We start from the raw sequence: 26,531 nt of genomic DNA, 5'->3' as shown, positions 1-26,531 counted from the left end.
TTGCTGGTAGATAGAGAAGGGGAAAGGGGGGGGGGCAATTTTGATATGGCCTTTATTACGGGGTACAATTCCCAGTATAGACAGCTCCAGAATATAATAAAACAGCATTGGGGGATTTTGGAGACGGATCTTACCCTGAGGAGTATTATTCCCCCCCAACCTAAATTTATTTATAGGAAGGCCCAAAATTTAAAACAAATACTTGCACCAAGCTGTGTGGAGCCTAAAAAGGTTCCACGCATGCAAGGATGGCAAACAGCTGTTTTTTTCCCATGCAGGGCGTGTAAAGCCTGCAGGGAAGCAAATGGGGTCAAGACCAACAGTGTGATATCATATAGCATTGGGGGGAGCTATAGAATACAGGAGTTTATCACATGCAATGATCGATTTGTCGTATACCTTGCCTGGTGTAAATGTGGAATGCAGTATATAGGGAGGACCACTAGGTCCCTCAAGGAAAGGATGGGTGAGCATGTTCGTAACATCATTAAGGGATACCCCAATCACGGGGTTTCAGCCCACTTTGGTAGTCACCATAATTGTAATTCCAAGGATCTATCGTTCTGTGCGCTCCAAAAGATTAGACATTGCTGTTTCTGCTAGTCCTTGATATGCATGCAGTTGGTACCATTGCCTCGACTTATGGACTTAGCATATACAGTATATATTTTGCTTGTGTGAACCTGTCATGATCTATATATTTTGTATAACCACTGTGTCAATAGCTGCTGATGTTAACAGGCAATACCAGCCTTATATGCTTGTAACTTTCTTGTACTTTATCTTCTTAACCACCCTAGCGTTCTGGACGAGCTGAGCTCGTCCAAGAAAAAGTTGCTGTTAGTGTTTAGGACGAGCTCAGCTCGTCCAGCGCTGTCCCCACTCACCAGCGTGCACAGCGTGATCTCCGCCGCCTCCTCTGTGCTGCTGCGGCTGCTGCGGGGCTCCCTCTCCCTCCTGCTGGCTCTGATCGCCGGCGCCAGGCTCCCCAGGCTCCTCCGATCCTCCGGTCCCCGCTCCCCAGGCTCCCCCGATCCTCCGGTCCCTGCTCCCCTCCTCTCCGCAAGCCTACGGAGATCCGGCAGTCAGGGAAGATGGCGTAGCCCAGCCACTTCCTCTGACGCCGGCTCCTGCGCCCCCTAGTGTCCGTCGCGGCGACAGCATCATTGGATTACATAGGGAAACAAACTCTATGTAATCCAATCATGCTACAGTAATTCAAAAAGTTGTTTGCACAAACACAAACACCTGTCAGCTCTCAATAAAAGCCCTGAACAGTTACTGGCTCTCCCTCTTTCAGAGTCCTCAGCGTCCAGTGTTAGTCTGTTTACAGCTATCATCTGTGATTTCTGTGCGATTTCTGTGCGATTACTGCTTTTTTCCAGCCTTAGCTTCGTTCATATTACTGTCAGATTGCGTATTGCTTTCCGTCTTTTTCAAGACGCTGTGATCCCTGTGCGTTTGCTTTTGCTGGTTTTTTTTGTTTTTTTTTTTGTCGCTGCTCGTGACCCCGTACCCTGCTTGGGGTCATGGCCTCGTCCTCCCGGAGGCGTGTGCGTGACGAGGAGTTGTTGGATGTCCTCGAGGCAAGCGACAGCGAAGACGAGCTCCTAGAGGAATCGACAGACAGCGATGTTCCCGGTAACCTGTCTTCGGAGACGGAGACCAGTGATGAGGAAGCCGAGGAGCCAGTGACGGTCGCACGCACCTGGTGTGAGCTGGGGAGCCCCACTCAAGCTCCGCCACCCAGGTTCCCCTTCACAGGGGCACCCGGGCAGAAGATCGCGTGCGACGAGAGTCCGCTGTCCTTTCTGGAGCTCTTCCTGACTGATGACGTCATCCGCAAGATTGTTGAGGAGACGAATCGCTATGCAGCGCAACATCAGCAGGGATCTTCTCTACCCAGGTTCTCGCGGAGCAGGAAGTGGGAACCTGTGACCAGCAACGACATCTGGGTGTTCCTGGGGCTCGTCATCCTCCAGGGAGTTGTTGGTAAGCCGCTGCAGAAGTGGTACTGGACCACTAATAAGATCCTCAGTACGCCCTTCTTTGGATCTGTTATGTCCGAGCCACGGTATACCCTCATCATGAAGTATTTGCACTTCGGAAACAACGAGGAGTTTGATGAGGCCACCCATCCCGCACCCAAGCTGAAAAAAATTTGGGACATATACCAGATGATTGTTGCGAACTTCAAGGCTGTGTATGTTCCAGATCGCGACATCACGGTTGACGAAAGCCTCATGGCATATAAGGGGAGACTGAGCTGGGTGCAATTTATTGCCTCAAAAAGGGCACGCTTTGGGGTGAAGTCGTAAATGCTCTGTGAGGCCAACTCCGGGTACATCTGGAACTCTGTAATTTACACGGGCAAAGGCACCAAATTTGCCCCTCAGTTCAGCCAGTTTGGGTGTGCCACCTCCTCTGTCCTAACCCTAATTGAGCCATTGCTGGATCAGGGGTACTGCCTGACGACAGACAATTTCTACAGCTCCCCTGAACTTTTTGATTACCTGGTCCAGCATAAAACCGATGCCTATGGTACCTTGAGGGCTAACCGTCGGAATCTGCCGCCGGCCTTTTCTGCCAGGAAGCTGAAAAAGGGGGAGGTCGTTGCCTGGCAGAAAGGCAAAATGATGGCTCTAAGGTGGAAGGACAAACGTGATGTCTGTGTCCTCAGCACTATTCATAATGCCGAGACTGTCCGCACCACCAACAGGAGTAAACAGGAGGTGGATAAACCCAAAGCCATACTGGATTATAACAAGACTATGGGGGGTGTGGACAGGGCTGATGGAGCCATGACTTTCTATCCGGCTGTCCGCAAGCAGCAGCGGAAATATTATAAAAAAAATTTCCGCCACTTACTTGAGCAGTGCTTGTGGAATGGCTATGTGCTCTACAAGAAAAGGTGTGTAAGGCCTGTACCCCACCATGACTTTGTCTGGCAGCTGACGGAAGCAATCTGCACGAAGTACCCCGCACCAGAGTCAACATCTAGACCGGGGCGCAGGGCATCATATGTCGTGAATCCGGCACGGCTTTCAGGGAGACACTTTGTGGAGTACTTGCCACCGACCCCACAGAAAGCAAACCCTACAAGAAGGTGCGTTGTTTGCTGCAATAAGAAGGACAAGGATGGCAAAAAGATGCGGAAGGAGACCCGCACTTACTGCCCAGATTGTGACGTGGCACTTTGCGCATTACCATGCTTCAAGATCTACCACACTAAAGAAGTGTTCTAAGGTACACTTGTAGCCTGTATAATTTTGTTTCTGCCTTCATTTATTTATTTCTGCATTGATTTATTTATTTCTGCATTTTCTTTATATTTCTGCATTGAGGAAAAATGCAAGGTATTTCAGTTAGTTATTCATAAATTTTATTTTATTTTTGACAAGAATTAGTGTTTGACACTTTTATTATACTCAGAATGTATACTAAACTCTTGCTTGGCTCATTTTGGTAAGTTACAGGAAAAAAGGTGCTGAAAATTAAATGTACCGCTTTTTGCACAGAAATCCTTGGGAATCAGAACGCCGAGGTGGTTAATACAATTTAATCTTTGAGCAAATCACTATCTGGTGCGCGGATCATTTTATATAGATTTTGTAACTTATGGTTGTGGTCCAATCCACGATCCAGCACCCATGTTAGCCTCATAAAAGTTTATTGCTATTTTATGCAAATTTGTGCATCAGGTGTGCAGACCTTTTTTTGATCAATTGAGCATGTTCGTAACATCATTAAGGGATACCCCAATCACAGGGTTTCAGCCCACTTTGGTAGTCACCATAATTGTAATCCCAAGGATCTATCATTCTGTGCGCTCCAAAAGATTATACCTGATTGGAGGGGGAGTAATAGATTAAAAAGGGTCTCACAAGAGGAAACTAGGTGGATCCACAGGATGGGGACATTGAGAACGGAGGGCCTCAATATAGACATCGACCTGGTCTGTTTTCTTGGTGATTAGGGGTGTGATGTGTGCGCATGCACTCCTGGACCGGGAGGGGAGCCCGGGTGGATGTTGGGTGAGAAACTTTTGTTGGGGTATCTGCCAATATGTATTTGATCGTGATTAATGGACCAATTATCTCCCTATGGGTATGTAAAAGAAGTGTGATAAGGTTTGTGCTGAGTTCATCATATAGTATGAGGGAAATGTGGTAAGGGGTGGGGGATGTTGTTTTTTTCCCCATGAACCCTTAGGTTCCTTTTTACTGTTCCCATGATTTTTTCACTAAATGAATATTGTGTGATATGTGGGTATCTACTCCCTCACGAGCATTTCTTTAAATTTTTTATTAATTTTATATTATATTTTTTTGTTATTCAATAATAATAAAACATTTTGGTAGTAGGATCCTGGCTCAAATGAAGTTTTTTTTAGGGGGGAGGAATAGCCCTTTTAGGGAAGATGGAGGTGGGAAGTAAAGTTAAGGAGTAGTACCAACCTTTAAAACTTTGTTTGTGGCGGGGGGAGTGGATGACCACATTATTAATCAAATGGATTTGAGAATATTCTATGAATGGGTAGAGTATCCTGGTGGAAATTCCACGTATTTTTAGGTATATATATGCATATGTATTATGTCTTATGAGCTAATGTGTATTGTAATATTAAAATGGAGTGCAATATATTTAATGGACACTAGGTGGCAGGTTTGCAGGCTGATAGGGAAGCAAAGGTCTCCAATATTCCTTTGCTTGTGGTGTTGAAAGTGTAGGGTGCAATATCGTAATCAGACACAAGATGGCAGCACTTTAGGCTTTAGGAGAGGTACAATGCGCGTGTGTGATTCTAGGCCTCAGAAGAGGTACAATGCGCATGCGTAGGGGCATGACGGTTCCTTACAAAATTCCGCAGTACGCATCAGGCTCCATGCCCCTGATGAGTCACAAAGTGACGAAATCGATAGGGCGGAGCCTGATGCGGAAGCGGGATTGGTACACTACGGAGTCGCGTGGAGGTGGCGAAACGGACCCAGGAGAGGAATCCTAAGTGCACCGAGCGCGTGGCGGTGTTGGGAGCGAGCTCTAAGGGACGGAAGCCAGCCTAGGCCACCTATACGGGGGAGAGCCCATTTTAAAACTCTGAGAAACTTTTAATCTGCAGGGATATGTGAGTGTAATCGATTGTTTTAGTAAATTTATTTTAAACGGTATTACCCTATGTGGAGTTTTCCTTTGAGGTGACTCATTATTGAAGATTATATCTGTGAGGATTCACTGCTGTGTTGATCGGAGAGGTGGGGGACGACCCGGGAACTGTCCCAAGGCTTATACTGACCTTTCTGGTCAGTGGATGCGGTGAGTGGCACACAAAGGGTGCTGGTGGTGGTCATCTCTGTCTTTTGGAGCAAATCAGTCTGAGGCGGCTTTGTTCATCTACCTAAATGTGATGCTGAAGCTTATCCTGTGGACTTATCAAGGGACTTTTTAGATAGTGTCATCTCTGTTTTCTGGGGGGCGATAATCTACCTAACCAATATGTTAATATGTTGTATTATGTTATTTAGTGTGGAATAGAGGCATTCTACACCGTGAGCGCCACCTCTTTTGAGCTTAATTTTTTGGAGATAAGAGGAGGCGAACAGGTGTTTCTGCAAAAGAGTTTTTATTCACTGTGAGCGCTACCTCTTTTGGAATTATAATAATTTTGTCCAGCCCATTTTTGGAGTTTTATATGACACATTATGTCCAATTAGCTTTTTTTGCCCTCCCTTTTATTGTTTTGTTCCAATACACACAAAGGGAATAAACGTATATAGCAAAACATGTGTTGCTTAATTTTACAAGAGGAGAACTATATGGCCCATGAAATAGCACCACACATATGATATAGAAAAATATAAACAATGTATTAGTACATCGTGACACTATATATGTAAATAAAAAAATTTAAATAAGTACCCCCTTTCCTGATAAAGCGCGTGACTGCCACAACACCGGTAGAATAGTTTGCCGGGGGCTCCCCCTCCTTTCGCACTCCTTGTTACATAGTTACATAGTTATTTTGGTTGAAAAAAGACATACGTCCATCGAGTTCAACCAGTACAAAGTACAACTCCAGCCTGCTCCCTCACATATCCCTGTTGATTCAGAGGATAACCTTACAAGTCATGGTCCAATTAGCCCAAAAAGGGAAAAATTCCTTCCCGACTCCAGATGGCAATCAGATAAAATCCCTGGATCAACATCATTAGGCATTACCTAGTAATTGTAGCCATGGATGTCTTTCAACGCAAGAAAAAGCATCTAAGCCCCCTTTAAATGCAGGTATAGAGTTTGCCATAACGACTTCCTGTGGCAATGCATTCCACATCTTAATCACTCTTACTGTAAAGAACCCTTTCCTAAATAAATGGCTAAAACGTTTTTCACTCCTTGTGGTTGCCTCATCTTCTCGGGTGAAGTATTTTGCTCTCACGTCCTCCCAACTCTGTGTCCCCAGCACCATGTTCACTGCTTTTCACCTGCTCTGCAACCCTTAGCATTGTGTGGTTTAACATTGCTTATTTCATTGATGGCTTGTATTTGCACATTGATAATGTTGTATTTCATGGTTTATTCTATGACAATAATGGATGCCTGATCCCTATACTATATATGCACCTGATATTGCACTTTATTACTGTATATGAACAGCTTCTGAACCCGGATTCAATCACTGGGGAGGCTCTATTGTGAGCCAATAGATTTTTCAATGGGTGGTTCCATGATGCAATACTGTTATATATACTGGCTTATTATACATTGCATGAGGTGTCTGACATTTTAAATGATTTTATCTACATATAAAGCGTCACGATGTACTAATAAATTGTTTTTATTTTTCTATATCATATGTGTGGTGCTATTTCATGGGCCATATTTTATCCTCTTGCAAAATTATGTATTTAGTGGCCTAGCACACCATTGTGAGTGCAGTGTTGCAGGAACATTTTCTCCTTTTAAAATGTGTTACTGCAATACTTTTCTGTCAGAAATACTTGATTTTCTGGAAAAAAACATCTAGGGTGCCAACAATTTTGCCATACAGGATTTAACACTTCATGAATACATTGCTAGCTTATTCATTGCTTGGAAGAACAAAGAGAAATCGAGAGCCCAATATGGTGTAGTATTGTTAAGTTGGTTGTGGTTTAAAGCAAAATATTTAGAAATACTCACAAACATGGGTTACCCATAGGCAAGCACTTCAAGTGCAGGTGGGGAGTATTAGAACCTGACCCCACTCAGGTTATTAACCCCCTTGCCGTTTATTCCGAGCTCAGCTCGGGGATACCTGCGCAGGAGGATTTCTCAGGCCCCGCTGGGCCGATTTCTATCAAATAAAAAGCAGCACACGCAGCCGGCACTTTGCCAGCCGTGTGTGCTACCTGATCGCCGCCGCAGCACGGCGATCCGCCGCGTGCAGCGGCGAAAGAGGGTCCCCCCAGCCGCCCGAGCCCAGCGCAGCCGGAACAAACAGTTCCGGCCAGCGCTAAGGGCTGGATCGGAGGCGGTTGACGTCAGGATGTCGGCTGACGTCCATGACGTCACTCCGCTCGTCGCCATGGCGACGAGGAAAGCGAAACAAGGAAGGCCGCTCATTGCGGCCTTCCTTGTTACTTCTGATCGCCGGAGTGCGCATACGGAGCGCCCTCTAGTGGGCTTTCATGCAGCCAACTTTCAAATCATGAAATATTTTTTTTTTTTTTTAAAACCCTCCCGCAGCCGCCCTGGTGATCTTAATAGAACGCCAGGGAGGTTAAGATGTCGCTCTCTGTAGATAGGAAACGGGGTAGCACCCCTCCACCGAGGGTGGAATCAAGATTTCAGCAAGGCTTGGTGTACAGAGGCGCCAGAGTAGAATAAAAATGTTTAAAAACCGTCTAAAAGAGGGGGATGTTCAGGTGGACTTACCTCCCTCAAAAATATAGAACTCAATTGAGTCACAATATATCAATACAAAAAACTTTTATTCAACTCCACTTAGTGCAACGCGTTTCGCAGGTGTGGTCCTGCTTCATCAGGCAAAACAGACGGTTTTTAAACATTTTTATTCTACTCTGGCGCCTCTGTACTCCAAGCCTTGCCCAAAAAAAAAAGCTTATTCATTGCATTTATTAGCGTTAATAAAGCATAAAAACAGCACAACGTTTCGGGCAACTGCCCTTTGTCAATTAGCACTTGACAAAGGGCGGTTGCCTGAAACGTTGTGCTGTTTGTATGCTGTATTTACGCTAATAAATGCAATAAATAAGCTAGAAATTTATCCATAAAGGGTTGAGTCCTGTATGGGAAACATTGACATTACACGGACTGATATGTGAGAGGCTTGATGGACCTCTCATCCCAGTAGGACTCCCCGTGATTTATACACATACCTGAAACCGACAGGACACCGCTGTTTGCACGGTGCCAACAATTTTGGCCAAGACTGTATGTATGTTTATGCGATCCACAAGAAATAAAATACCAAGGGGGAACAGAAAAGTAGATCCTAAAAATACTGCACCAAACCAAAATTATAAGCAATAATAATATACTTTATTGATACAAAAATAAGGAAATGGTGGAGCTAAAAACAATGCAAAACATCATCAAAAACAGGACATGAATAATGCATGGCAAAAACAATGTCAAATGATGATAGGAGGCTCTGTTTACAAAAGTTTGTAACCTATGATTAAGCACAGCCCACCTCGGTAAGGGGTATGAAGTGCAATGTGCAAAATAAGCAAGTTTGTTGACAAGGGAGAACAAGCTCAAAATCACCAACAATGAGCACACAGAAAAAAAAAACAGAAATCATAACCCAAGAATGTACACTAGGAGATGTGGGCTCACGCCTCTCCTGTCTCCCACCAGTAAGGTAGGTTCACTCTGATATGCTCGGCACATGTCCAAACTTATAGCTTACTGCCCATCATTCTTTCACGCCACAGGACCATTGATTCTCTTTACTGTTTGTGTGCACACTGGTTCATTGTGACTTTTCACTGTTCATTCATATATTAGGCTGTTCTTTTTTCTTATTCATTGTTGGGGATTTTGAGTGTGTTTTCCCTTATCAACACAACTCGCTTATTTTGCACAATGCACCTCACAGGGGTGGGCTATACTTAAGCATATGTTACAAACTTTTGTGAACAGAGCCTGCTATAATCATTTGACATTGTATTTACTATGCATTATTCAAGTCCCCTATTTTTGAAGATATTTTTAATTGTTTTAGCTCCACCCTGTCCCAATTTTTGTAATAATAAAGTACATTATTATTACTTATAATTTTGGTTTGGTGCGGTATTTATAGGATCTACTTTGCTCTTCTCCCTTGGTACATTCGTTTATTTGATCCTTTTCTGCACATTCCACTCTCTATCTATACATTTAATTATGCTTATTATCATTGTGTGATTGTGCTTGCCCAGGTTTTGTCATTTTGTCCACAAGGACTACAAAAAAAAGCAGCTTTGGATAATTGCATGTTTTTTTTGGGAGCATGCCAAGTATGTTCCTGTGCCTGGAGGTGAAGACAGGTGAGCCCTTTAGTGCCCACTCACACTTGAAAGCGCAAATTGCCGGCGCTTACCGGTTCAGTGGAAAAATCCCTGAACACTGCAGCGATTTTTCCGCGATTGAATTTAGCACTTCTATAGCACTGAAACGCGATCGCCGGGAAATTGCCTGAAAATGGTGCAGGCGGCGCGTTTACGTTTCGCGATTTTGGGAGATTTGCGGCGATTAGCGCAAATTGCCCAAGAAAGAACGAGCCCATAGGGTTTAATTACACTAGCGCTTTCAAAAGCGCTAGTGTTTGAGCGTTTTGCCGAAATTGCCGGCAAAACGCTCAAGTGAGAATGGGCCCTCATGCAACGTTCAGCTGTTTGGCTATCTGCACCCCAGCCCACAGTCACGTTGTTCTTTGTTGTATGTACAGAATCATCAGTTATAGCAATGGGGTTTTTTTTGTTTATAAAGTATAACTGTCCTGTATTTCCATTCTGCAGTCATTGTTCTGCTTCCTCAAGAAAAGAGCCTTAGCCTTTTCTCTTTGCCTACTGTGCTGAGCATTGTGGGAGATCATGACATGTGACCCACTCCTCTCTGTTAGAAGCTGTGTCTGCGTACAGCCTGTAGTAAGCATGCTCGAGATTTGTAAGGCTGGTGTTCATGAAGGGGAGAACACAAAGGGCAGCAAGATGGAGGTATAGATGATTTGTTTTGTCTTTCTGAAGACATTAACTAAAGCCTGGAACACACCATGAAATTTCCCATCAGATAGATGGATCGAATAGATAATTTACAACAGGTCTGATCTGATTCTCCCTCAATTTTGCATAGAAGTGATTGAAAAATCGATCAGAAAATGACTAAAAATCAGAAATTGTCTATACGATCTGTCTGAGGTCAAATTGCATGGTGTGTAACTGGCATAAGACATATGTCACTTATTTTACATGCTGCAATTAGATACCGTATACAGGGGACAGGCTCTATCGAAATATTTTGAATGACTAACAACTTTTGTCAGAAGTACGCTTTAACATCAAATGAAAGATTTAACCATTAGCTGCATATAATATAATGGGATTGCAGATTATTAAGCAAATGAGATTAGTACCTGAGCTCATTGCTGCTTGGTGAGTGGTGTTTGCAGATGTACAGCACAGAAAATCATTCTGAATGAGGGCTCCAGACGTCATTGCAGCCGCTACAGGTAAATAAAAAGATGGTGAAATAGAAATTTTAACATGCAAAGTACAATTATCATACAGGCTATTTGGTAACAATTCATTTTAAAGCCATTCTTCAGGTTCCCATTCTTTATTGCATATGATATGAATTTTACATTGCTCAGCAATACACAAAATTGTTTGCATTGCATGTCTGTTACTAAGCAGTAGATATGTTAAAAAAAAAAAAAAAAAACCCTGCCTGGTTAGCTCTCTCTTAAAGCGGACCCAAACCAAACATTATTTTAATTAAAAAATATTTAGTTGCACCACTCTGACACATACAAAGATAAATAAACACTCCTTCAAACCTATGAGCATTTCAGTGCATGCTTTTCACCCTTCTCTTTTCATAGCTAGGGTTATACTGGGGGCAGCCATTAGCAATTCCTCCATTGCCAGACACCATCTACTCCACCAGTTTGCCGGAAAAATCCAGGCAATTTGAAAGGAAGGGAGGGGTTCCTCCAATAAATGTAAAATATTATCATGCAGCTGAAAAAAGGCTGCTATTTATTATTATAATTTAGAAAATAGATTTTATTTCTGAAATCTTGTATTTTTAATTTGGGTCCACCTTAAGGTGAACATTAACGGTACAATTTTTCACTAAATGCAATCTTTCAATGCGATTTGAGCGATCGTAACTAATTGGAAGGCAATTATTAATTCTTCATATTTACTGAACGATTTTTTCTTCAAATGCGATCATAAAATCCAACTTTCGGATCGATTTTATCCTATTTAGCAATTGACCAAAGAATCCACTTTCGATTTCCTTCTTAAACGGCGAATTTTCTATGCAATTTAATCATAAAAATTGCATCGAAAGATCACATTTGGTGAAAACATTTTACTGTTAATGGGCACCTTTAGTTCCTTGCTCAAGGAACAGTTGGAATTACTGCTCCAGCAGACCCCCAACCACCTTTTTACTTTGCTGAGAAAGGTTAACTCTTTGTAGCCAGCACTTTAGCCACAGTTCCTTCCTGCATAGTGTAGAGCAAAGCATGTACCTCTTGAGTTTATAAAAACTATGTGTACTTCTCAACACTGCCATGCATGCAACAAAACGAAAAACAAAAAATCTCAGCTGTAGTACTGTAGTGGTGACCACAGTTAAGGTGGCCACACACGATACAATAAAATTATCCGATTTTACGGCAATTCGATGAAAACGATTGGATCTCCCGAAAAAATCGAAAGCATTTTTTTCATTTGACTGAAAAATCAGATCGGATTTCCAGTTTTTTTTATTTTTATCTATCCGGAATGCCAGATATTTTTCTTCAATTTCTCTAAAGACTGTATGGTGTGTGTTAGATTGTCAATTTATTAATATACACACCCAAGCAATTTTCTCAGAGTTTCCAATCATTTTTATCATAATTGGGGAAAAATTGAACATAGGTGTGTGGTACATTGGTCATTTTTTTTGAAATGTTACAATCAGTCAGAAAAATTGATTGCAATTCTTAAATTGAACAGATATTTAAAAGATTGTATGGTGTGTGGCCACCTTAACTCTCTCAGAAGCATATGGAGGTAGTGAGCAGGGGCAGCTTTGTGAACACAGGAAGGGACAGGATGTTGCCTCCTCCTTCCTCCATAAGCCTGCCCAACCTTTTATCACTCAGAACACAACTAAAATGTGAATACATGCCCTTATAATATCTTGCCTGGACTACTGAAACATACTACTTTGTGGACTACCAACTAACAGACTGGCAACGCTCTAATCTGTACAAGATTTGGCTGTTCGACTCAATCATGTTTATTCTCGCTCTTCTTCTGCTGCTTCTCTCTGTCAAGCTCTTCATTGGATACCAATTAACCAGAGGACCCAGTTCAAACTCTGAACCCTAACTTACAAAGCTTTTTGCGCAATGTCTCCTTTGTACATCTCCTCACTAGTTTCAAGATACCAACCCAACCGCAATCTCAGATCTGCACATAACCTTCTTTTGTTCTCCTCTAGAATCACCTCACAAATTTACATATACAAGATTTTGCACATGGTTCACCCCTCCTCTGGAATCCCCTGCCACAACAGATCTGTCCCTCTCCATTCTTTAATATCTTTAACCACTTGCCGACCGCCCACTACCTATGGGCGTCGACAAAGTGGCACGCCCAGGACCGCCTAACGCCCATTGATGTCAACTCCTGGTGGACTAAGTAGCCGGGGATCGCGCGCATCCGCCGGCATTAGGCTCCGCCTACCCGCAACGTCAACCCGCCAGCTGTTTAGAAGCACCGGCGGGTTGTTAACCCCCGATCTGCCGCATAGTAAGCGTATAATACGCTTTGTAATGTATACAAAGCGTATTATACAGGCTGCCTCTTGCCCTGGTGGTCCCAGTGATTGAGGAACCACCAGGGCAGGAGACAGCCCCCCTAGCAAGCACAACGCACTGATCCTGCCCCCCTGCCCCCTGATCACCCACAGCACCCCTCAGACCCCCCCCCCCCTATCACACCCTCAGACCACTGTTTGCACCCAATCACCCCCTAATAACCCATCAATCACCCCCTGTCACTATCTGTCAACGCTATGTTTTAGATCAGGTCCTATACTGCCCCCTGGGGGCTCCTGATCACCCTTCACACCCTCAGATCCTCCCCAGACACCCCCCCCCCTGTGTACTGTATGCATCTATTCTCCCCTGTAATCACCCACTGATCACCTGTCAATCACCCATCAATCACCCCCTGTAACCACCTGTCACTGCCACCCATCAGATCAGACCCTAACCTGCCCCTTGCGGGCACCTGATCACCCGCCCACAACCTCAGATCACCTCCCAAGTGCATTGTTTACATCTGTTCTCCCCTCTAATCACCCACTGATCACCCATCAATCACCCCCTGTCACTGCTACCCATCAGATCAGACCCTCATCTGCCCCTTGCGGGCACCCAATCACCCGCCCACGCCCTCAGATCCCCCCCCCCCCTGATCACCTCACCAGTGCATTGCTTGCATCTATTCTCTCCTCTAATCACACCCTAATCACCTATCAATCACCCCATCACCCCCTGTCATTGCTACCCATCAGATCAGACCCTAATCTGCCCCTTGAGGGCACCCAAACACCCACCCACACCCTCAGATTGTCCTCAGACCCCCCCTTATCACCTCCCCAGTGCCCCCCCCCCCCCGATCACCTCGCCAGTGCATTGATTCCATCTATTCTCCCCTCTAATCACACCCTGATCACCTATCAATCACCCTGTCAACCCCTGTCACCACCTGTCACTGCTCCCCATCAGCTCAGACCCTAATCTGCCTTTTGCGGGCCCCAAACCCCCGCCCACATCCGCAGAATGCCCTCAGATCCTCCTTATTGCCCCCCCAGTGCATTATTTAAATCTGTTCTCCCCTCTAATCACCCACTGATCACCCATCAATCACCCCCTGTCGCTGCTACCCATCATACCCATCAGATCAGACCCTCATCTGCCCCTTGCGGTCACCCAATCACCCGCCCACACCCTCAGATCGCCCTCAGACCCCCGCCCCTGATCACCTCCCCAGTGCATTGCTTGCATCTATTCCCTCCTCTAATCACACCCTGAGACACCCATCAATCACCTCCTGTCACCCCCCAGCACACCTACCCATCAGATCAGGCCCTAATTCGCCCCGTGTGGGCTCCTGATCACTCAGCCAAACCCTCAGATCCCCCTCAGACATCCTTTCAATCACCTCCCTAGTGCATTGATTGCATCAATTCTCGACTCTAGCACTCCTATACATCAGATCAGGCCCTAATCTGCCCCCTGCGGGCTTCTGATCACCCGGGCAAACCCTCACCTGCCCCACTGCAGTGACAGAATTTTTTTTTTCTGGTCACTGCTGGTCTCTACGACTTAATTGTGGCTGAGACCAACCGGTATGCCACACAATACGCAACCGCCAATCCAAAAAGCTACCATGCCCAGCCTTTTCTGTGGAAACCTCTCCAATTTTCCAAACGTAACATTTTATGGGGCCTTCTCCTTAACATGGGTCTAGTCAAAAAGAATGTATTGCGGTCTTATTGGTCTACGCACTCAATACACCACATGCCCATGTTCTCTGCTGCCATGTTCAGGTCACGATTTGAGAACATTCTGCGCTTCCTGCACTTCAGTGCCAATACAACCTGTCATCAAAGAGGCCACCTTGCTTATGACCTGTTCCAAAAAATGTGGCCCCTCATAGACCACCTGTCATCAAAATTTGCAGATGCTTATACCCCTGAACAGTCATTTTGAGGCATTTGGTTTCCAGACTACTCCTCGCGGTTTTGGGCCCCTAAAATGCCAGGGCAGTATAGGAACCCCACAAGTGACTCCATTTTAGAAAGAAGAAACCCCAAGGTGTTCCGGTGTATGGTGAGTTCATAGAAGATTTTATTTTTTGTCACGGGGCAGGGGCTCAGGGCAGGGCAAGTGCCATTGCCAATTAGCATAAGTTCACAGCAGTCGCTGTGCTACTCTGATAAGGCGTGTTAACTTTGATAAGGTGTGATATCTTTTCATAAGGTGTGATCTTTGATAACGTGTGATATTTCATTTATCACGGTTTAGTGAATCAAGCCCCTTGTACGCTAATAGATTTACTCAGCGGGGGACATCTTGTGGCCAAATAGTAAAATTACACCTACTTACTGAAGAAAAAAAAAATTCATATGTATATCAAGAGGACATAATATTATAAATGTATGGGATAAAAATTAGCGATGGATGTAAAACTGAAAAAATGTACCTTTATTTCCAAATAAAATATTGTCACCATACATTATACTAGGGATACAATTTAACATGAATTTAATGTTGTTATAACCAGGACAAATGGGCAAATAAAATGTGTGGATTTTAATTACAGTAGCATGTGGTATTTTAAAACTATAATGGCAAAAACTGAGAAATAATGATTTTTACATTTTTTTTTCTTAATTATTCCCGTTAAAATGCATTTAGAATAAAATAATTCTTAACATGATGTAGCACCCAAAAGAAAGCCTAATTGGTGGCGGGAAAAAACAAGGTATAGATCATTTCTTTGTGATAAGTAGTGATAAAGTTATTAGGGAATGAAAGGGAGGAGCGCTGAAATGGGAAAATTCCTCTAGTCCATAAGGTGAAAAATACCCGCAGGCTGAAATGGTTAAATTGCATTATTTTTCGCCGTGGCAGCCACTGTGCACCCTCCCACTGCTGAACTTGGATGTCCACATCACAAGTAACGTGCCCTGCGTGTTTCAGAAGTTGGCTGCATTCCACTGTTAGCTGCTATACTAAGCGAGACTCCCTTTCAGCCCAGCTAAATGAGTGAGCACTTAGCTGGAGTTTGGATGGTGCCATGCAGGGAATCAAACCTACTATTATTATTGATGTATAAAACCCCAACATATTCCGTGGCATAAGGTTCAAACATGGGTTACAAAATACAGACAGTGGTATACACCAATATACGAAATACAGAGTTGGTACAAAATACAGAATCAGTAAAAAATACAGAATTGGTAATTACATCGCCGCTGTTCGGGGGGCTGCAGCGAGACGCCCGAGGGACGGAGGACGGCGTGGGAAGCCTCATTGGGACCCTGAGGCTTCCCCCTCCCGAGGTGAGCACCCCCCAGGCTGTTGTAGTCTTTGATAAAGACCAGGAACAAGCATGTGGATAATCTGACAATAATGTGTTTACAAACAAAAAACATGGCCGCTAACCAGGAAGTGATGTTTTGTGTGTATGTACGTATGTACGTATTTTTCGGACCATAAGACGCACTTTTTCTCCTCCAAAAGTGGGGGAGGAAAGTTGGTGCGTTTTATGGTCCGAATGCTATCTGTCCTAATTGTGTCCGGCGCTGGGGAGTGTTGCTAGTATGGCGGCAGATGCATGCCTGAGAGCTCTGCTGCCAGGAGCACGTCTATGCTGCTATTCCCTGCATGTCCTGAGGGCTCTTACCTTCCCCATACTGAGCGGCTGGATCGCGGTGAGTACGTGGCCGACCACCGCATGGCAGAGCGCTCCACTGCCAGGAGCGCATCTGCCGCTATTCAGTGCATGTCCTGAGGGCTCTTCCCTTCCCCATACTGAGCGGCTGGATCGCGGTGAGTACGTGGCCGACCACCGCATGGCAGAGAGCTGCACTGCTAGGAGCGCATCTGCCGCTATTCCCTGCATGTCCTGAGGGCTCTTACCTTCCCCATACTGAGCGGCTGGATCGTGGTGAGTAGGTGGCCGACCCCCGCATGGCAGAGAGCTCCACTGCCAGGAGCGCATCTGCCGCTATTCCCTGCATGTCCTGAGGGCTCATCCTTCCCCATACTGCACAGCTGGATTGCGGTGAGTACGTGGCCGACCCCCGCATGGCTGAGAGCTCCACTGCCAGGAGCGAGTCTATGCTGCTATTCCCTGCATGTCCGGATGTCTCTTGCTCATACCGAGCGACTGCCACTCCGACCCCGCACGCCAGAAAGCTCTTCTGCCAGGAGCAATGCTATGCTGCCATTTGCCCTCTTACCTGCATCCTGCAAGTCCTGAGGGGTCGCTTACCTCCTTATACTGATGACAACTCCAAGACACTCATCGGCAGAATCGCGGTGACTACTGCGCTGACCCCCACGTGCAGGCGGCCTGAGGACTCTACTTTAGGCCCCGGCTACCTCACTGGAAGTAGGCCGCAATCTGTAGCTGGCTCTCCGGACACTGCGTGTGTACCCATAGAGGAACATCGGTACACTGCCCAAGTCCAGGGGATCATGTGAGTGACTCTCCCACTTTGTGCTGAATTGATTGAACTTTATTTACATGGATGGATGGATGGATGGATGGAGTATGCCCATAGGGTTAACTTGTTGAATTGCCTAGTCCCAGCATAATACATGAGTAGTTACAACTCTATATGCTAAGATTTGCCAGATCTGGGACTTTACATTGACATGCTCTTTGCATTTGCATTTATCCCCAGGAGAAGCAGTCAGCACACATGCCAGACTGTGGCCAGGCATGGATACAGCTGGCATCTACTTCATTTGACCCATTTCCCTGTATGCTTGGTTGAGTAAGGGATGTGGGGTATGGGGAGTGGAGTCCAAAAATACAGGTGTGGGCTTACACTAAGAGTGATTACAGTTGTTTAAAATGACAAAACTCCTGTGCACATGCTTTAGTTAACTGCCGCACTCTCCCTGCTCTGGCTGGGCACTGTACACAAGACACCCCTGCACTATGGATGCACCAGGTTTAGAATATTTTTTTCTCTCTGGATTTTGTCCTCTAAACCTAGGTGCGTCTTATAGTCCAAAAAATACGATATATATATATATATATATATATATATATATATATATATATATATATATATATATATATATATATAGTATACAACAAGTTTTTATTACATAGTGAATGATCCGCACTCCAGTCTGGGATTCTCACAGTTTCTCAGCATGTGACAGGCAGCTCCCTTCCCCCCTCACCCTCTCAAACTGCACAAGCTGAAATCGAACTGAGAGTGAGGAGTAAACAAAGCACATAGAGCCTGCAGTGGGCGTGCACAATTTGTATTCATTACAACAGAGCCAGCCCATTCCTCCCTGGGTTGACATAGCTTGACAAAAGAAAAGAAGATTAGATATAACTACAGAGACAGTGCAACTAGAAAAGGCTGCAGTATTCCAGACCACATTAGAACAGGTATAGGAACTTATAGGATAGAAGAAATAAGGATGAAAATTTTGTTACAGAGTCTCTTTAAAGACATAAGATTCACTCTCATTTGCAAATCATGTAAAGCATATACAGTATTGAAGAGCCTATATATAGTATTGAAAATAATATGAAGGTAACACAGCAAATATTTAAACAGGGAAATACTTCTTTTAAATACAGGCTAGTTTAAAATTTGATGGCAACACATCTTTAACCACTTCACCCCCAAGGGTTTTGACCATAAGGGACCAGAGCAATTTTCACCTGTCAGCACTCCTACCTTTCATTCGCCAGTAACTGTATCCCTAACTTATTTTTATTTACTTTAAAGTGTAAAATGTAGTTGTAAAATATCTTTTTTTTTTTTTACCACTAGATGTCCTCATAATCACTGTTTTCTGTAAGACAGGGACATTTTTGTTACTGCAAAAGTCTATTTGCTTTTCGTTGAAGCTATGATCTTAGCTCAATTTAAATCTTAACTGATTGGTTCAGGGAAGTCTTGTTCCCTTTCACCAATCGTGGCTCTGGGAGTTCAGACTGGTAAGTGCGGCAGAGACGGTATTGGCGGCGAGGGAGGATGTTTAAAACGTTGTGTGGTCCATTAAGAAGGGCCAATAGGACATTTTAAAATGGCGGTCGGGTAGTAGTTAAAAAAAAAAAGTTGAGGCAGAATCATGTTTACTTCTGTATTCTGTATTCAGTATAGCATTGAAAATAATATGAAGGTAACACAGCCAATATTTAAACAGGGAAATACCTCTTTCATTTAACCACTTTACATTCCAAGGTTTTTCCCCTTTAAGAACCCTGACAATTTTGGCATTTCAGCTTTTACTACTGATACTGCAATAACTTTTTTTATTACTTATGCCATCAAAGTGATACACATGTCGTTTTTTGTTTTTGTTTTTTTCAGAACACTCTAGGTTTTCTTTTGGCAATATTTGTTTTAAAGAATTATTTAATTTTAATGGCATTTCATAGGGAAAAAATAGGCGTAAGTGGCAAAAATATTTTTTTTTTCAAATTTCACCCTTTCACAAATTTTACGTGACAAGTGCCACAGTTATAAAACATCTCAAAATATGTTACTTGTCTTTTCACTGTTAAAATGATACCCTACATGCCATATTTCATCACGAGTTGGGAATGTGACATACCATTAGGGCCAGCTTGTGTGCTATGGGAGGCAGCCATTACAGGTATTTACTAATCTTAGGCATTAGTATAGGTGACACAAGTGGTTAATCTGTTGGGTAGGAATTACATTTTTACAGGGGAAAGGGGAGAGAAATTGATGTCCTGAAATCTAAAGAGGTAAAAGTAAACCGAGGCGAAAATAAACTAATGAGATAAACAATTGTATTAATCTTCCTACTCCTAAAAATTACTTTTTTTTTTTAGATTTTTTTTTTTTTTTTACAAAGTAGATTAAGGGCTTGATTCACAAAGCGGTGCTAACCTACTTAGCACGTCTAAAGTCTTAAGGTGCGCTAACCAGGGTGCTAAGTAGGTTAGCACCGTTTTTCTCAATTGAGAAATCCGGTGCTAACCTACTTAGCACCCTGGTTAGCACATCTAAAGACTTTAGACGTGCTAAGTAGGTTAGCACCGCTTTGTGAATCAAGCCCTAAATGTTTTGTTGTCTCTGCTCAGTGGCAGCCTATTAAGTGTCCCTAAATGAAAATACATGATCTATTGACCTTTTCCCATCTCTCTCTGCTCTCAGAAGTTGTATTCTGCCAATACAAATTTTATGGCTGTACTTTGCTTATTAGTGATATTTACTATATCACTAACACGGTACCGACAAGACAGAAGCTATTACTTCCATCCCTAAAAATTAACTCTATCAGGCAGCAAAATAAAGCAAATATAACAGCCAGGTTTCTTAATGTTTTTGACTCTACATACACATGTTTATCTCATCATGTCACAGGGCAGCACGGTGGCGTAGTGGTTAGCGCTCTCGCCTTGCAGCGCTGGGTCCCTGGTTCGAATCGCAGCCAGGTCTACATCTGCAAGGAGTCTGTATGTTCTCCCTATGTCTGAGTGGGTTTCCTCCGGGCACTCCGGATTCCTCCCACATCCAAAAAACATACAGATAAGTTAATTGGCTTCCCCTTAATTAACCCTAGACTATGATGCATGTACTACACGATACATACATATACACATATGACTATGGTAGGAATTAGATTGTGAGCCCCTCTGAGGGACAGTTAGTGACAAGACAATATATTCTGTACAGCGCTGTGTAATATGTCGGCGCTAAATAAATACTGAAATAAATAAATAAATAAATGTCACCTCGGGTACACTTTAAGAACACTCTGTAAATATCTGGGAACTCAAGAGACCATTTTTCTGTTGTTTTAAGCAAAAACAATGGTCTGATATAGCATTTCAGCTGCTTAAAGTGAATGGGAACTGCATTTAAAAAAATGTGACAGATACATACCCAAGGAGAGGGAAGGCTCTGAGTCGTATAGAGCCTTCCGGCTCCTCTCCTGGTCCCCTCGATCGAGTGCTGGCTCTCCCGGTAGCAGTATTTGACTAAATTAGTCAAATACTGCTTTATCCGGCCGAAGGAGGCTTCAGAAGTCTACAGGGAGCCCGAGTGCTCCTGAAGAAGGGCGGCCCTGTACTGTGCCTGCGCAAGCACGCTCACGTGTGTGCAGTATGGAGCCGCACGTCTTTTGGAGAACACGGCTCCCGAAGACTTCCAAATACCCTTTTGGCGGGAATTGAAAAGGGGGGAACCAGCACAGGATAGAGAGCACCGAGAGAGGAGACGGAAGGCTCTATATGACCCAGAGCCTTCCCTCTCCTTAGGTAAGTATTTGCTTCATTTTTTTTAAAATGCGGTTCCCAATCACTTTAACAGTTAGTGTTTTACTTTGTCACATTTTATTTTTATGATGTGCCACATTGGTGACAGCTTTAGACTACAGACAGGTTTAGCACCCAGGCTCTTTTACTAAGGAATCATTCTGCTGTAATACATGCAAAATGTGCCAATGTCAAGCTTAAATAAGGCCTCCCCTGAAAATTATGTTACCTAAATCTCAGCATATGTTAATCCAAACATGACATGCATACATTATTCAGTAGGAATGGTGACCTTTCAGATGTGCAAGCCATGCGTGTTGCTAGGGGCTTAGGCTCGGGGCACAGGACCGGTATCCTGTCAGGAGTGCCCCGGATATGGGCGGGGATCTAGTGTGCCCGCTGTGCTGACAGTGCTCCGTTGTACGGGGGTTTAGCAGTGTCCCTGCTGTTGCCATGGCTGTGGGGGTCACATGGGGCCAGGCAGCAAATGCATGAGGAGAACCTCTCCTGTCATGTGAGGCTCCTCATTTGAACGTGAAAGTCCCATTTCAGCTGGCGCTGGGATGCTGCTGTGCGGGGCTGTCCTGCTTTCTCTCCCCCCCCTGCAGTTACATTGGACTCTGAGTGACCTGACAGGGGGAGAGAGTGTGAAGTGCCCGCTCCCCCCCCCCTTCCTCGCAGAGAGACACAGATCCCGGGAAGAGGACACGACACAGGCCAGAGAGGAGTTTCCTGCTGGAGGGACATTCAATATGCACAGGCAGACTGCTGTGCTGCTGAATCCTGTGTGACTGTGAATCCCATGTGGCTTCTTGTACCCTCCCACCATTTTCTTAAACCCTCTTCTTGTGCTCCTCCTGTTTTCCTATACCCCCTCCATTTTGAACTCTCCCCCATTTACTCTTGTGCTCTTTCTCCCTCTTATTTTATATAGCCCTGACATCTCCTGCTGCACTTTACACAGTACATAGTCATGTCTCCGACTGTCCTCAGAGGAGCTCACAATCTAATCCTACCATAGTCATAGTCTAAAGTCCTACCAAATTATTATTATGTATTTATATAGCACTGACAGCCTCTGCAGCACTTTAGAGTACATAGTCATGCAGGGCCGGGCCGAGGCATAGGCTGGAGAGGCTCCAGCCTCAGGGCGCAGTGTAGGAGGGGGCGCACAATTCATTCAGCTGTCATTCCTAATTGTGTATTAAGCAGAAAGAAATAAGAAAAGGAGATACATAGCAGTAATTGCATGGCAGATAACTAGATATTAAGGTGTTGGGGAGGTTGTGGGCCCTCTGGCCCTCTTAGTCTAATAGCAATCAGTGTGTCACAGCTGGGGTGGCAGGGATGGAGGGGCGCACTTTGGTGTCTCAGCCTTGGGTGCTGGAGGACCTTGTCCCGGCTCTGTAGTCATGTCACAGACTGTCCTCAGAGGAGCTCACAATCTAATCCCTACCATAGTCTATATATTATTATGTATATAGCACATAGCATGCCAGCCAGCCAGCCCTGAGCCCAGCAACACTGCAGCATAACTGCCAGCCAGACTAGAACAATATTATCACCACTATCCAGACCAACACAGTGCTACCTCAGGCCAGGTCAGTACAGCATTACCACCAGCTAGGCCTCAGCATCACTGCCAGCCAAGCCAGCATAGCATCACCACCCCAGGCCAGCCAAGGATAAGACAGATGCCAGGTGAGGGGACTCTGCCTATTTATGTGAAATGCTTTGTATTTATGGTATTTAAGTTACACCACTAAGTTCATGTACATTTGACCCCACCCATGACCACACCTACCTCCTGCTGTAAGGCCACGCCCATTTTTGCCACACACGCGCTGTCCATTCACTGTCCATTGGTGACCAGGATCTCCCAGGATCCTAGCAACGCCCCTGGTGCAAGCTACCTCATACAATCACAGAGGTTGGTTTTTTTTTGCCTGTCACTAACAAACTGGATATGTTCCTTCTCCGCCTCAGCCTAAGGAATCCATCTTCCATGATTTAAAAAAAAAAACTCTAAATTTTGATTCATTAGATCACAGGAAAGTTTCCAAATTCTTTGTGATCCTTCTTCAAAGAGCTACAGCCCAAAAAAGGCATTAATAGTTTGGGATAATGTATATATATGGCTTCTTCATTACATGGTTTAGCTTTTAACTATAATCTACTGATGCAGTGATGAACTGTGGTCATAAACTATGGTTTGTGGCGATGCACCTGAGCCCATGCAGTGATTTTCACTATAATATCATGTCTGAGGATAAAATGTACAGAACCATGATGCAGAACGTCAGATTTTTTTTTCTGCGTGCGAAAAACACATTAAGTGTGAACTAGCCCATTGATTAACATGAGTTCTCAGTTTTTCTGTGCAGAAAACGTGCATAAAAACAGTCAAGTGTGTTCCCTGCCTTAACTCCTTGCTGACCGCTCCACGCCAATTGGCATGAATGCGAAGGCAGCCCCAGGAGCGCTCCACGCCAATTGGCATTAATGGCTTTCTATGGAGCTAGCAGGAGTTTGCACGCGCATCTCCGCTTGGAAGGCGATCGCCGCTCAGAGACTGTTAGACGGCAAAACGTCTATAAACAATGTACAGTGCTGCGATCTGTAACACAGCTGTCCCCCAGGCAGGCACAAAAGTGATCGGCTGTCATAGGCTGAAGCCTATGACAGCCGATCACGCTGATTGGTTGGCGGGAGGAGGGAGGGATATAAAATAAATGTAAAAAAGTTCAAATGTATTCAAAAATTAATAACATAAATATTTATAAAAAAACAAACAAACATCTGTGGAGTGATCAGACCCCACCAATAGAGAGCTCCTCCCTTCAAAAATTGTCAAGTTATCTTAATACTATTTTCAGTTAATTATGGGGATTGAATTATTTGCAAATTAGCACATTCTGTTTTAATTTACAATTTACACAGTATCCCAGCTCTTCAATAAATAGGAATGTATAACTAGTTGGATCTCTCTTCAGTCGGAGTGTTTAATGTCTATTTTGTCTCATCTTCCTAAAGCTGGCATACATCGATTTCTGCAATGCAGCAAAAATTGATCCAAATTACAATCGGATGATAAGTTTCAGTGTTAGACAGACGGCCAATTGCATTGCACCGTATCAAAGAAAGCAATGCTGCAGTTCCATAGATTTTCATGGTGAAATCTATTGAAGAATCTGTATGCCGTGTATGGGGGGGATTCAATCCCTCTCTAACCATCTATGGCAAGCTTGAATGTCCTACTCAGTGGCAGATGGCGGAGAACTATTTTTCAGGAATGCTGAAACCTGGACATCAGGACAGCTAAGTAAAGAACTTTCTGGCTTAGCAACACTAGAATCCCTCTCAAATTCCAGATTTGAATCTTAGTGAGAACCAATATCTGTATGGAGTTTATATGTCATCTCCGTGTCTATGTGTCTCCACCCACAACTCAAATATGTGCTGGTAGATTGATTGTTTTCCCTATACAAAATTTGGCCCTAGATTGTAGTAGTTTTCCAGCCTCGTAGGAAAGATAGTGATTTGTATTGTTCACTATAAAAAGCTACGAAAAAGGTTCCAGAACAATCTAAAAAATAATAAAAATAATAGCAATAATAATAGTATTAAATATAAACACAGTTTTACCTTAACTATCGTATATTCCGGCATATAAGACGACTCCCTCCCCCCCAACATTTCCAGTTAAAATATAGAGTTAGAGATATACTCGCCGTATAAGACTACCCATCTTCCAACGCACAACAAATAAAAATTTAAAAAAACATACTGGTCCTATGTATGAACAGACACTGGTGTTGTACTTTATGTGGTAGCCAGTATATAACAGTTTACAGGCGATTGACTGGTTGGATTGGTCAACCCTCCCTCTATGGTCAACTCTCCTTGTCTACCTGTTTATCAGAGTGGTATGGAAGAATAGATTACGCTGTGCCCATAAAACCCGCCTCTTTCCCCCTTCTGGCCCTCCCTTTTATCCTATGTATCTTCTTCTCTGCCTCTCAGATCTCACACATGCTCGCCTGTGCCACTTCACTACAGTCTTCAGCAGCGAGATCTGCGAGGCAGTAACAGGATAGGGCGTATCACCCGGCACCAATGACACCCGGCGTATAAGACGACCCCTGACTTTTCAGAAGATTTTTAAGGGTTAAAAAGTAGTCTTATATGCCAGAATATACTGTACTTTTGCCTATCTAGGCGGATATATCCATCCAGCAAGTGCTGCTTAGCGGCAAACTGGACAGATATATCCATCCAGCAATATTACAGCGGTTGCACGCTTGTTTCAGGCGGGTGCTCGCTTGGTCCTGGCAGCTATTACAGGGAAAAAAAAAACATTATTTCTCAGTTTTCGCCCATTATAATTTTAAAATAAAGCAGGAGTGTACTGTGCATAAAACCCACACATTGTATTTGACCATTTGTCCCGGTTATTGCAATGTTTCAAATATTTCCCTAGTACAACGTATGGCGCCAATATTTTATTTGGAATGCAAGGTGCACATTTTCAGTTTTGTGTCCATAACTTATTGCAAGCCCATGTAGGGAAAAGATAACAGTAATATACTCTCACAACATACATATTAACCACTTGAGGACCACAGTCTTTTCGTCCTTTAAGGACCAGAGCCTTTTTCTCCATTCAGACCACTGCAGCTTTCACGGTTTATTGCTCGGTCATACAACCTACCACCTAAAGGAATTTTAACTCCTTTTCTTGTCACTAATACAGCTTTCTTTTGCTGCTATTTGATTGCTCCTGCGAGTTTTAGTTTTTATTATATTCATCAAAAAAGACATGAATTTTGGCAAAAAAATGACTTTTTTAACTTGCTGTGCTGACATTTTTCAAATAAAGTAAAATTTCCTATACATTTGAGCGCGAAAGTTATTCTGCTACATGTCTTTGATAAAAAAAAAACATTCAGTGTATATTTATTGGATTGGGTAAAAGTTATAGCGTTTACAAACTATGGTGCCAAAAGTGAATTTTCCCATTTTCAAGCATCTCTGACTTTTCTGCGCACCTGTCAGGTTTCATGAGGGGCTAAAATTCCAGGATAGTACAAATACCCCCCAAATGACCCCATTTTGGAAAGAAGACATCCCAAAGTATTCAGTGAGAGGCATGGTGAGTTCATAGAAGATTTTATTTTTTGTCACAAGTTAGCGGAAAATGACACTTTCTGACAAAAAAAAGAAAAAAAAAAGTTTCCATTTCTTCTAACTTGCGACAAAAAA

The 26,531-nt window shown here is 43.8% G+C and overlaps 1 protein-coding gene across 2 annotated transcripts in view; it reads right to left on the bottom strand.

Moving 5' to 3' along the window:
* PTPDC1 (protein tyrosine phosphatase domain containing 1) overlaps positions 1-26,531 on the bottom strand; it is a 310,105-nt gene that overhangs the window by 151,601 nt on the left and 131,973 nt on the right. Inside the window, exons 1-2 of one of the 2 annotated variants that reach the window (XM_068253618.1) lie at positions 21,562-21,630; positions 10,616-10,705 (exon numbers count right to left, since the gene is read on the bottom strand). In XM_068253618.1, the coding sequence (XP_068109719.1) occupies positions 10,616-10,697 (82 nt within the window). In that variant the 5' untranslated portion in view covers positions 10,698-10,705; positions 21,562-21,630. Of the gene's footprint in view, positions 1-10,615; positions 10,706-21,561; positions 21,631-26,531 lie in introns of those variants that run through there. The other variant, XM_068253617.1, reaches the window with a different exon arrangement.

The sequence above is a fragment of the Hyperolius riggenbachi genome, chromosome 9 (assembly GCF_040937935.1).
Source record: "Hyperolius riggenbachi isolate aHypRig1 chromosome 9, aHypRig1.pri, whole genome shotgun sequence".
In the NCBI taxonomy this organism is placed as follows: Eukaryota; Metazoa; Chordata; class Amphibia; order Anura; family Hyperoliidae; genus Hyperolius; species Hyperolius riggenbachi.
The sequence above is the reverse complement of the archived record's forward strand: the minus strand, read 5'-3'. Positions and strand labels throughout refer to the sequence as shown.